This window comes from Morone saxatilis, unplaced genomic scaffold (assembly GCF_004916995.1).
Source record: "Morone saxatilis isolate NCDOM2014 unplaced genomic scaffold, NCSU_SB_2.0 Contig14, whole genome shotgun sequence".
NCBI lineage: Eukaryota > Metazoa > Chordata > Actinopteri > Moronidae > Morone > Morone saxatilis.
This window is the reverse complement of record NW_023339696.1, coordinates 15,574,719-15,588,609: the sequence shown is the minus strand read 5'-3', so window position 1 is coordinate 15,588,609 and position 13,891 is coordinate 15,574,719. Positions and strand designations below refer to the sequence as shown.

General features: G+C 39.9%; 1 protein-coding gene across 1 annotated transcript; it reads right to left on the bottom strand.

Annotated features, from left to right (window-relative positions):
* Positions 1–1,964: 1,964 nt before the first annotated feature.
* On the bottom strand, positions 1,965–2,591 carry LOC118323703 (heparan sulfate glucosamine 3-O-sulfotransferase 4-like). The gene has a single exon (XM_035655755.1). The coding sequence runs from the start codon at positions 2,562–2,564 to the stop codon at positions 1,965–1,967; it is 600 nt and encodes a 199-aa protein (XP_035511648.1). The 5' UTR covers positions 2,565–2,591.
* Positions 2,592–13,891: the final 11,300 nt, after the last annotated feature.

The following is a 13,891-nucleotide window of genomic DNA, read 5'->3' as shown; positions in this document are numbered from 1 at the left end:
GAAATAGTGGCTCAACTCATAATTATTTTTTAACAATTAAACCAATAACTTTGCAGCCATTGGTGCAAAATGTGCCCTGTGTGTTTACTGGTTTCCAGAACGCAAAATTCTAAGGTGAATGTTATATACAGGACAGTGACATATAAAATGAAGGCTTCTTTAGGGATATTTTTGGCTCAGGGGCCGTCGTATGTCTCAGATACGAGCACACTTATCATTATTTATGTAAGCATGTCATCCTCCTGTCTAATGAGCCTTTCACCGTAAGCGTAATGAAACAGCTTGCATTAACACAGGCTAAATGAACAGCCAAGTGCTCCCATGTCTATGCAGCAAGATGAAAGCAGATGCTTCCACAACCCAAACACCAGCGTAACAGACCCGGGTTTCTACGGAGAAACAGAAGGGACTCTGAGTCAGTGTCATTCTTGTCAGCTCATTGACTCCGTTCGAAAATTTTAGATTCCCCTGGTCAAACATCATTATGTGAGAACAACGCCTAACCAAGCCATGACCAACTGACCATGAATGAACCCTCAAATTGATTTTTTTTCTCCTATAAACATGGCAATGATAAACACAGGCTAATAAACCTGGACTCAAAGTGAATGTCAACCGTCACACAAGAAGGGTGGTGTAAACAATTTACGCTCCTTTGAGAACCAGCTGCAATGCCTAGACAAGAGGTTTTTCAAAAAATACAGCCCTTACAGCACTATCATGTAAGATTATATGCAATTTAAGTAAATGATGTGCTCTTGGAATTGATGGGTGGAATGTGCAACATAATATATATAATAATAATAATATATATGTGATATGCAGTCCAAATGGGCTCTTATAAGAGAACACTTTCCCTCTGTTTTAATCTGTGAGTATGACTATGCATGTGTGTATGTATATGAGTGTGCATATGAGTGTATGGGGAACTAAAACTGAGGATTAACTGTGTACTGGATAATAAGCCAATTTCTCTTGGTCAGTGTCAAAACTGGCATCTAGAAATTACAAACATAACATTATTTAATGAGCATCACATGATTATTCTCTCACTGTGTGTTGTGTATTTATTTACTTTTTTACCAGCAGATACCAGCCTAAAGCACACAACAGCTCTGTCGAAAAAAACTTTGCCTTAAACTACACAGTGACAGTCCTCAGTGTGTGTGTTAGCGTGCCACAATGTGTGGTCAAATATTGTGTAACCCTATTGAAGGTCCTAACTTCAAGTAACTTTGTGACAGAACACGATACATGATCATTTGATACACGACAGACCTGTGGTACCATGCAATTCCCTTTAAGACCACAGTGAATCTTCAAGTGGGGTTCAGTATAACAATACACACTGTGATTCAGAAACAAAGTGGAAACTGTTCAGCTACTCCGTTCACACACAATATGCTCTGACAATAAGAAAACAAGAATATAGAACTCAATTCATTCAGTTAGTCTGTTAAAGGACCTATTTTTTTTACAATTTCAGTCAATCATATATGCATGAGGCTACTATCCACTTTCCAAAGCAGCCATTGTTTTCCATTCCTGTCATTATAGGCTAAATAAAAAAATCAACGTCCATAGACTTGAAAGTTGCTGGCGTGAGATCACATAATCCAATCCACAGTGAGAAAAAAAGGCTTTTATTTTCATCAGAAAAAAGGCAGTATGTAATATTGTATCTCTAAGCGCAGAGATCGAAAAGTTACAATACAGTTTGACAAACATGTAGGCGGAAATGATATTCGCTGTGGTTGATCTCAAGCAGGTTTTAAGTCTCTTGCAAATTGATTTTACCTCCCACAAATGAAAGAAGACCGAGGTGTGATGCGAATATAAACGCATTCATAAATATAACACACATTGGAGTTCTTTGAAAAATGTGTAGCCGAAAGTGTGCACGATTCTGTAACAGACTCGGCCAAAAACTACACACTGCCACTAGATAAGGCTGAAATAGTAACTCACCGGTACCAGTCCAGCCCCTTCTCGTAGTTCCTGTCAAAGAAATGTGGCTCATTTCCAACGGCTCTGACGTCCGGGTGCACCCTGAGAGCCTCCAGCAGGGCTCTGGTCCCCCCTTTCTTCACCCCGATGATGATGGCTTGAGGAAGTTTCTTCTCTCCGTAATCCATGGTGCAGTTCGCCCTGAGTTCGCTGTCCGTGGTGCTGATTTCCTGGTGCTCCCTCTCCAGCGCGGTGGTGTGATACGCCGCCGCCGATTTAGTGGGAGACGCCTGGGTCCTAATCCACTCCACCGTCCTTTGTTCGGCCTCAGCATGATCCTTCACGGTGGAGACCGCGGTGGTTCTCTCGGCCTCGGTGAATTCGGTCAAGCCCGGGGAGGCGGAATAAAGTTTCTCCCTCAATGTCACAAAAGTTGTCTCCTCTGTCACCAGCCTCCCTTGATACACGTAGTTCTCTTGCAGCGGGAACTGCAGCGAGTTGTAGCAGCTCATCAAGCTATAGAACAAGTAGGTGACAGAGAGGGAGAGGGTGAACATGAATAAGATTTTCCGGGGCACTTTAGAGGTGAAAACCGAAGTGCTGGACCAAAATGCCATCTCTGATAGCAGTGATCCTCTCAAAGAAGTGGCCAGACATGTTTCCACCCCGAGTCTTGCATGGACAAAAATCAACAGCAATAATCAGTCACTATCAGCGCTGCTCCAGCTAAAAAGCGTGAAGCTGGACCAAACCAACCCAATCCAACCAAATCGCATATTTATAAGGATGGCGGGGAAACAGATCGTTAAAATTCCGGAAGAATATCGCGTCCCTTTTCTTGAGTATCGATTTCTTATTCCAAGGCTGACAGACAATGTCACAATTTATTGGACTGAACTTGCAGATTTGGGAGGCTGGAGGTCTGGCGTCCTTCCAAATGAGCAGCCTGGCTTGAACTGGACACAATATGATGAACGAAATCCTAGCATTTTATAAAGAAAGGGGGGGTAAAAAGAAAATAAAAGAGAGAGTTGAAACAAGGCTTCTTCTCATCAGCCGCTCAGCCCGAAGTCTAGTCCGGTCTGCGATACAAGAGTGGATTCACATCCATCCAGGCAACCTACAAATCCACCGAGTCTTTCCAACAAGAGGCGACCGGGCGCACAATCCTTTACGCTTCTCTCCCTTATTTACTTTGTGTAGTAGAAAGTCGGGCAGCCTTTGCACAAAAGCAGCCACTCTTCCCAGTGGCTACTGGGGCTGCTGCTTGCCGTCCTTGTGCCCTCTCAGATTGGTTGGATCCTACGATGTGCGCATCGGCTGGGTGAGCTCATCTGAAGTGAAGTACACAGAGCACAACTAGTGTGTACACCCACTTTTTCCTCTACCCGTGCACAAGTAGGGCTCTAAACGTCAGATGTCCTTATCTGAAACATTCGTGTGGAAAGCTGCTTCTCCTCATTCATGCGGCCCCTTACAGAGAAATTAATTAAAGAGCCGGAATATGTGAGAGCGTATTACACTGTAAATTGTTTCATACTGTATAAAGTTCTCTAATAAAACTCCATCTCAGAAAGATTATTTTGATAGAGATTACATTTTACTGAAAGCTCATGTCTGCACCCTGCTGGTTTTCGGTGGAGCATTGCATAAGTTCATTTACAAAAAGAGAAAGAAAAAGAAGTTTATCCTGATAAATATAAAAGCAGGTTATATGAATCAAAGTGGATAATGAGCAACACTATGTTCTGAATTAAAATGATGAGTCACTGGGGGTGTAATTCCCTACATATTTCTAAATGCAAGAGAGCACATGCAGAAAACAATCCTGTGTTCTGCATTATGCTGAGGAAGGGGATGCTGCTTAGGCGTATTATACACTGAATTTATTATACACGGGTGCAGACTATAATTACTGATGAGAATATTCACTAGACCTTAACTTGTACACTTTGTTGCTGCAATATGAGGATTTAAAATTGCGTGCCACTGAAATGTCTCCCTGTATTACAGAATCTCATTCATCACACACCTCCAACACACCAGGAGAGCCAGCATCACACTAAGTACTGGGTCACAAATAATTTGCAATGCCTTGCTTTCAGAACAGCAAGCCACTGTTATATATAAAGTTCTGTGTTTGATATATATTTATATTTATATGTTGCTTGACCAAATTTATTCTCCTTAACTGTCTGTAGCCGGCACGGGATGAAAACCAGGGGTGACACAAAGTCATTTTATTATAGAGAGCTGCAGCCTTACTAAAGGACAACAATATAGCAAGGGAGCTCTTTTGCATTCAGCCAGTGCATTTCCACCGAATCAGAAAATGAGAGCTACTAGAACGGGAAAATGTATCTTCACATTGCTCACACTTTCCCAACACAGAGTCAAGACTTTTGAACCCAATAGAAATATAGTGCAGGCAATCAATAATTTTATAATAACAAAATTACAATGTTAAAACAATTTGAAAGGGGTCACTTATAGTGATGAACCGACAGAAAATTATCATCCGAATCAGGCAGCTACCCTCAGCCTAATGCAGCTTTATATTGAGTTTCAGCTCATTGTTTAGCTGTCCGGTCCACAACTTTACTGCTTTGGTTCAGACTCACTGCTTGTATAGTTGTTTTCAGCCAACTGTTTTCATCAAGAAAGCTCTAAAAAACCCACTGGACACTACCTGCTCAGCACCAAATGACAAACAGACACAGTTATCAACAAGCTGGTGAACACAGTGGAGCATTTAGGAGCTAAACTGCCAGAAATTTCCCTGACGAGTTGGTAGAGACCAATAAAGAGAGTAAATATCAAATGTAAGGGACCAGTGTGTAGGATTTAGTGGCATCTAGCGGTTCAGTTGCAGATTGCAACCAGCTGAATACTGCTCATCTTCCAAGCATCTAAACTATGGTGGCAGGAACACTTGCAAAAAATGCAAAAGGTCCTATCTAGAGCCAGTGTTTGGTTTGTCCATTCTGGGCTAAGATAAAAACGGCTCATATTAAGGTAATGAATTATTTTTGGGTGATTACACCCAAATGAAAATGCAACTATGAATATTAAATTCCATTACTTCCAATAGATCCTCCTAAATGTTACACACTGGACTGGAAATCACATATGCAGGTTTTTCTTCTTAACTGACTGAGATGCAAATGTCTAATAAACAGTATGTTTGCCATGTACTGTATATATTCCTCTGTGAAATACTTTTGCATGATTCTTCTTCTGATTTTAGTTCCATTTTTATGTCCCAACCAATATGACAAATTAAGTTATTTACAAACTAGGCCTGTACATAAGCAATGCAGGTGATTGGATGAGGGGGAGGAAAGCGTGAACAAGTGCTTGGAGCACAATGGTTCCTGGGTGTTTGGCAGTCAAGAGAGCGTAGGAGAACTCAATGGGTTTGTTGAAATTGTTGTATTCGTAAATTGCCACTCGGAGAAGCAGAGAGCTCTCTAACACGAACTGCCCCGTTTGTAAATTCTCGCTGTTATCAGACTTTCTACCTGTCTGAGAGTCACCCTGTCAGAGATTTCTGAGCATGCTCAGAAATTCTTGCTGTGAAGCAGTTGCAGCAGAACATTTTACTGTTAATACCAACACAAGTGAAGTGGTATTAAAGATGGCTGCCGCCACTCAATGCTGATGATAAATTATTATCAGAGGACAAGAGAAAATATATTGACCCGTTTTATCTTCCCTTTGTTGTGTCTGTTATCTGAGCCATTCATGAATCGTTCAGACATTGTCTGTCCCTGTGGAAGCTTAGTGCTCACATTGTCTTTATTTGCATTTACAAACAAGCAGTCACTTCAGAAAAATTGAGTTTATTGAAGTTAAAGTCCAGGCAACTGCTTTGTTAAAATGTGAATTTACTGGTTGTGTCACAAGGCCAATATCAAATGAGCCTTTTCTACCTTACCTACTGGCAACAGGTTAAGTTTAAGGTTTCAAAACAACACTGTTTGCCACTCCAAGTCAACTAACAGTAATTTAGTCACTCCAGGTCAAAATGATTCATCTCCTTGTTTCATGTAAATATGGCACAAGCTAACCGCTCTCGTCTCAGTCTACTAGCACACATTCACAATGTGACTGTGAGCCGCATAAAGCATCGTGGTCCTCTTTGCAGCTCACATTAACATTCACCTCATGTCTAGATTGTATTCAGATATGAATTATCCATATTGCATTTATACCTGGAATTAAAAATGTGTCTCAGCTATCCAATGTGTCTGCACTTCTATTGCAATTATGATTTTCAATCCTCACAATATCCACTCACAGTTAATGTAGAATTATTCATCTAATTCGTTATAAATATCATCTCACCAGTTTTAGAGGAGGCTGCAGCACTGAGTCTACTTTATTCTATTGCATGTCTTTTATGCTTTTTCTTTATCCTTGTTTGAATACTATACAGAGAAGACACATTTATTTCACAGCATTCATTCGAACTACAGCTGAATATTAAAACAACATATTCTTAATATCAGTATATAGGGGTATCTGCATAACTAGTGCTGTATATCATCAGGTACAGATATGGATACATTTTTGTTTTTAGCTTTTAAAATCGCAACCAAACAGCTCTACCTACACCAGTAATTGATGGTCAGTGCATTGTGCTCTGTGGTGCTTGTGCTGTGGATGCAGCCTGGACCGCCTGGAGGCAGTTAGCACAGACAAGGTTAAGGACTAAACTACATCTTATACAACACTTGTCATCGCTTCTATGGTGAATCAAGCCAGAGACAGAGCTCCTACAGTGTCTGATTCATCATCAAAGGTGCAACACAAATGACTCTAGAGACTGTTCTATGCTAAAAATCCAAAATACAAATGTAATAATTCCAGTCCAAATTTCTAAGATGCACCACACAAGAAGTTCCTGTGCTGTTAATACAGAGTACATCAGGCCTCTGGCACTTTCTCAATATAGCTACAGCTTAGGAGCTGCTGCACCACCTTAAGATTTGGGTCTTCTAATATGAAATGACCTGATTCTGAACTCTGCCACAGTCTGAGCCTGTCTGGTGGAGCTGAGATGAACGGCCATTGTGGGGAGGTTTTGGCAGGTAGCTACAGCCATGCAGACTGTCACAGTGCTCAGTGTAATTTAAGTCAGAGTATTACCACACCCTATTGTTCCACTGGGCCTGACAGCAGAGATGGTTTATTGGGCTGCAATTAGACAGAAGATGACAGAATGGTTACAAGTGACCATCTCTCCATCAGTTGAATCGACCCAAACAATGACAAAAGGGAGTGTACTAAATAGCAAAGGAAGAAGTTTCTCATAGGCCCCAAATGCAGTAAAATCTACACACTAAGTAACTGTAAATCAATATTTATATGATCGGCTCATTTATTGCAACCAGTGAGTCATGAAGTCACAATAAAGTAACCTAGACATGTTACATTCTCATGAAGAAATATATAAAGTTAAAACCAATTTAGATAGAGTACGTGAACTTACGCCAAACTGTGTAGTGCTGGTCCAGGTTCAGTAGAGTCTACAGTTTTGTTGTCTGTATTTAATGAAGATAACAAAATTCATGAGGAAAGTGCCTTCGAGTGGTACATGAAGGCATTCTCCTCATGAATTTCTTTGAAGAATTTCTGTGCAGGAAGATTGGAAAAACAAAGATTTCTTGTACAATACTGGGCCATTAGTAGAAGGACTGCTAAAATATATAATATGATGTTTTGCACATTTTAATGTAGGAGAAATGTAGGAGAAATTTCTGGGGTAAAAAAAAAAGAATGACTATCTTAAGAAACACTAAACAGGAAGGCCACATTTATTGCAACAAATCACCTTTGCATTCAGTCACCCAATGAGGGATGTGAGAAACCCATGCTTTATTTCTGGGCCTGGAAAATGCATTTGGATCAGTATCACACAAACCTCTGTGGAAAGCACTTGGTTTCCGTTAGCATACCAAAGATAATCAGAAATCTGGGTAATGCATATGTGAAGGTAAGCTGAGCAACAAAATGGGTGACACAAAGACACGAATTCCATGCATCCAGAGACCTGGAGCCTGGGGCTGTGCATATAAACAAAACCTGGGATCTATAAACACAAACACAATGTGCAAATATGTGTTCCCCTTCGCAGCTGTATATCCTGGGTATAAAGACCTACTGTTCATTTTGAATGTGATTTGGGTGTGTTGGATGACAGCATTGAGCAAGGTTTGGCTAATGTGAGGAATTAAAAACTATAAAGTGTATGCTAACATGCTAAAATTGGGAGGAATTTAAAGACAATTTACACTGTAGGTATTTTTAACTTGGAACCTATTCTAATGTTACTGGGTACATTAGCGTGACCTACCTTGAGAGCGGCATCAGGTCATGCACTGGGACAGAACATAAAATTGATCATCTTCTACAACTGCCTTGGCTGTGAGTTGGACACTCCTGGTTTTCAGTTTAGCTGTACTTACTGTAACCTCATCATCTACTTCTTGTACTCCATAACAAAAATAAACAGCACCCTGGGTAACAACAGTGTCAGTCCACATACCTACACATAATGGGTCACAGGGGGCAGGACTTGATCCCAACTAACATTGGGTAAGAGGCAGGGTACACTCTGGATAGGTTGCCAGCCAATCACAGGGCTGACACATAGAGATGGACTATTCACATGCACATTCTAGAGTTCCCAGTCAACCTAACCTGCATGTTTTTGGACTGTAGGAGGAAGTCGGAGCATGGAGAGGAAACTCCACAATCAAACTCAGCTGATAATTAGAACAGGTGGCTGTTTTAAAAAAAAATACCTACAATATATATTTTTTTTTATGTCTCGGATTGTTACCCCCTTGCCCCCTAACTTTTCATCTTGTTCCCTCGGTAGTACCAGTACAGTATACGTACCGACTGGTACACCCTTAGGGTTATATGTGGCCTATGGGTGGTGTTTGGTAAAATTCGAGCTACAGCATTCTGCACAAGCTGAAGGCGAGCTCCTGAAGATTTACTGAGGCATGTGAACAGAGCATTGCAGTAGTCTAGGCGCTAGAAGACAAAGGCATGTATAAGCCTTTCTAAGTCAGGACAACTCAAAAATGGTTTAACTTAGGTGGAAGAAGCAGGATTTAATAAGATTGTTGATACATTACATTACATTATGACTAACTGGCTTTTCCACAATAATAAAGTAATTAAAAAAAATGCCATTATGACTGCTTTGGCTCAAGGGGTTTTGCAAGAAAGTGGATTTAGACATTATAGTGATCTTATTGGTATTACTTAAGAGATTTAATATTACAGCCTTTGGCAAAACAAATTCATGTGTCAAACAAATAATGATCTCTTTTGTGAGGACCCAAATTTAACCCACATGATCTGCTTTACAGGAAAGGTTTGAATGTTTATGATTGTTGTTCTGAGTTATGTGCATTCTGCTGACAGAAAGGAATGAGTGGACAGAGAAACTGAAAGCCAAACATGGAGAAACTGTGGCATTTAAAGTAATAACAAATTATAGCTAATTATAGGAGCTGACAGCTATTGATTTAGTTAACTCTTAAGCTTGTTAACCCTATGTACAATTTTATCTGATTGTGATTTATAACCACAATCATCTGCACTGATGAGATCATTCTATAAAAAACTGTGTGTAGGGGTTTGCCCTCTGATGTGTGCACTTGTCCTCATTGGTCATTCTTCACAAACATTCATACCCTGACAAATCCTCTGATCCAGCATTAAATAAAAACTGTTTTGCAGAACATGCACATATTCAGCACTCACACTGGATAGTAACACTGTCCACCGTCCTCTTGTTGTGATTCTTGCATAGCTGCAAAAACTCCAAATTCCTGAGTTGGCTGTTTAAAACCTGATAAGTTATCTGTCACTTTATACTAAAATTGTTGCTAGAAAGCTGTTTTTGAATTGCTGAACCTGCTAGCACAACTCAACAGGGTTAACTGGCAAAATGACTAATTGATGCTGGGATTGACAGTATTGATTTGTTTGCTCCAACATTACAGATCTCATCGGGAATGTTTGTAACTGTGTGCCAATTCAGGAGTTGCCTTTGTCAAAATGTACTATTCCAAAACCAAATACTTCGTAACTTGAAGATAAGGACAGTAGACAGGCAGCCTAGTTTAACGGAATTTGGAGGACACTTTTGAGTCACTCAGTATTCTGTGGGCTTCAAAAGATATCATTGTTTCCTGGTTACCAGGTATTTATGTTGATTTGTGTCGACATAAGAAAACCACCAAAATGTTTCATTGATTTTGGTGCCTGGGATGCTGACATATCTTATTTGTGAAAGAGATGGAGGTTTAATCTTGCAAGATACAGTTTGTATGTTTTGTCATGTCACATCCTTTATGGAATTTGCTGTTGACTCTTATCATTATCTTTAGGAAAATATTTATGATAATGTGCCCACACATCAATTTCCTGTTTGTTGTTTTCAGAGCATCCCCTCTAAGTTATGGCAACATGTACTCATAGATCTTATTTACTGCACACACATAATGTTTTCATTTGAGAAGAGAAATGGCTTCAGATGGACTTTGCCTGACTTTAAGTCCAGTTTCCGATGTTAATAATCAATACTAAAATAACAAAACTAAACACTATATCATAATTTTATATTTCATGGGGCCACAATACTAAGTATTGTCACACCGTATAATATAATATGAAAAGTATCTTATTTATGACTGTATTAATATAATATATTTAACCTCTATTTTTGTACAAACGATTTATACAGAGATAACTATGACCCATATGAATTATCAGTTGGCCCATAAAGGTATTCACAAAGTGATATAGATCTACAGTTACCTGTACAGTGCACTTCAACTGTTAATTATCATTATTATATTTCACATTACAATTCTAAATAAAGATTGCAATTTTTCTTCTTTGTAGTTGTTGCACTGCAAAATTCAGAACAAGTCTATTAGTCGATGGCCTAACCAAGGAGAACAAACAAATGGCCTCTGTTTTGAATGGCGTTCATGATTCTCATCGCACTTTGTTGCGGTTATATTGTTTTCCCTCTTTTCAAATGGCTGGAGTGTCGATGCTGAGGTGAAATGATAGATACTATCCTTTACTTGATCAATAATTCTGCTTCCCTCCAATGTTGTCCAGGCTGCCACATCGCGGACTAATTAGATGATAAAAAGTGATGGATGTGTATTAAATTCTGCTGGCCCTTAAGAGAACTCCTTTGGGTTTTGTCCCATTTCCAGCTGACCTTTTGGATCCTAACTTTATTGTACATAGACACAGTTATATCAATTTGTTGGATTTTTGTGATGCAGCAATTGGCTTGTGTTTCATTGATTCACAAAGACAGAAAAAAAGAAAATATATAGATAAAGAAGTCTGACAAAAAGGACAATGGGGCAATTTTCACATCCAACCTGTATGAATAAAACAAAACATGAATGTGTATTGATCCTCATTTCAAAACACAAGATAATGAGATTTCACAAATTTCCTCCCAGCCACAGTGGCTTTGCTGCAAGAAAAGGAACAAATTATCCCTACTGGAGTTTGTTGTGCCAGAGAATCCAATAACCTCTATGAATGGGTCATATGTTCAATAGCATCCTATGAGGACGTGAGGACCAGTCGACCATTACTGGAAGGAAAATGAAGAAGGTGTAAATCAAGGCAGCTCTGAGTTCACATGGATCGAGTATTCCCAGCAGGATCAGTGAGAGGCCACTAGAACGCCCTCATAAAGTAACTGCAGAATATTTTAATGTGGCCTATTTTACTGTCAAGATACTGTAAATTCAGAAAATTTGAAGCACATTTAGTTTAGTTAAAAATGGATATTTATATCTCACAAGGGCAAAAAGCAAGATTTATTAACAGCACAAAAAGACCATTACTCTGTTTTAGAGTCAAAACTCATTTCAAGGCTCTTCCAATCTCCTCCCCCCATCAACTACTCCCCACACATTCTCAGCTGCTCAGCGACAACTAAAACACCTTGTTCCCAAGCCAAAGAGGTAAACCCAAAACAATCCTGTTTTTGGTGTACAGTGTTGTGCATTATGAATCTAAAAGGACATGAGCTCTGTTTAAGTGGTTTAAGTTCTTAAATCTAAAGATACCATGTTTCTTTGTATTGTCTAATCAAACAGTTTGCAGAGGATTTGGTGCTTTTCCTCCTTTTCCCTTATATTGTTTACTCATGTATTTTGATCACATTTTCTCTTTTACTCATCCTCCCATTGTGCCAGTGTGCTATCTTTAGGGTGTTGATGTTAGACTGATGCAACTCTTTGCCTGCTGTGCTTTTTTCTTTTAACATGTCAGACCACAGCAAATAATGGGGTACAATTAGAGCAGTGGTGAAAATGTTCTGTTTGAGGCATCATCACAGAAAAAGGAACGTCTTGAATGGGTTTCTTTTGGAGCTGGTATAAAAATCACTTGCCTCTAATGACCTATCAGTGGAAAATGTCTTGAATTGATGACATCCATTTGCCCTTTCTGCAACTTCTGCTTTGGAAGTCAGCCCCAGCTATAATGTCCTCCATGGAGTTGCTCTAAAGGCTCACATTTCCCAAGGCGTTACAGTCGCGCCTGGACTGGAGGCAGCTGCCTGTAGACCGCAGGACTTCTCCTGAGTCGTTGTTCCTGAGTTAGCAAGACGTCCCCCGGCGCCTCCCAGGTGTGGCTCCCTCAGCATAATTAAGGTGGGATCTGCCAGGCCTTCTAGGCCAGGGTCATTCATCAACTGGATCACCCGCAAGATTAATGTGCACTAGCTGCAGCGCTCCAATGGATTGCTGCCACTTGCTGAGATCATTAGCGCTGGCCTCCGTATGACTGCAGAGGGCTCCGCTCAGTGGATGGGGAGATTTGCAGCTTTGCATACTAAATGAATAGTCCATCATTGCCTAATTAAGGGATTATTGGAGACACTTGTGTCCAGTCCCCCGGACAGTAAACCATAACTGAAGGGCAAACTAGATAGATTAGCTCCACCTGCTTAGCAGCAAAGTGCAAAGTAATGAAACTGCTGACAAAAGTAAGCTCAAAGGAGAACGAGGAGGGAGTGCGTCATTACACAGCATGTAACTCCCAGAGGGACTCACTGTTTAATGACTCAGTTTTTACAGCGTAAGGAGTTGAGATTGCAACATTTCACCATTCAAACACACTTTAGCTATATTGCTAAAATAAAATAGCTACATTGATCCTGCTAATAGTCAACTTTAATAAGACACAAAGTTTGAGAGTGTTACCTTCCATCACACAGTAGTAGTGTTTGTAGAGTGTTAACGTTATAATAAGAAAAATAAGACATTATTCACACTTTAGACCATTCAGGTTTTTGACAGCATCTAAATTTCATTAACATCCAGCAAACACAGAGTAACATTATCACTGACTTTAAGTCCAGACTATTCACTCTCTTTAGTTCTGTTTTTGGTGTCTACCAACTCCTGAGGAAAATATCTCACTCTTTAGCTGCTTAACACTCCTATGTTCAACCGTTAGTGGCTAACTTTTCTGTCTACCATTTGGTGCTCAGCGAGTAGTGTACTGTGGGGTTTTTGCAAGACTATGAGAGCTGTGAGAATGAACTAATACAGTGAAGTTGTGGCTGGATAGCTGAGCTGAAACTCGCTTAATCACTAAGATGGAATCCATTCCCATTGTCATTAATAGTTTTCACTGTAATTTGATAGATTGTTACTTTAAAAATATAAATAGCAACCTAATAAAAAAATATTAATAATACCCATTAAATTAAATACTTAAACTTGAAAAAACATGCAATTATCATGGTAAATGGACCTGTACTTGTATAGTGCCTTTCGACTGCGGGACGACCTGCTCTGCCTCTGAGCCACAGCCGCCCCATGCGTTAAGTATATTAAAGGCCTCTGCACACCAACCTGACGGCCGACCG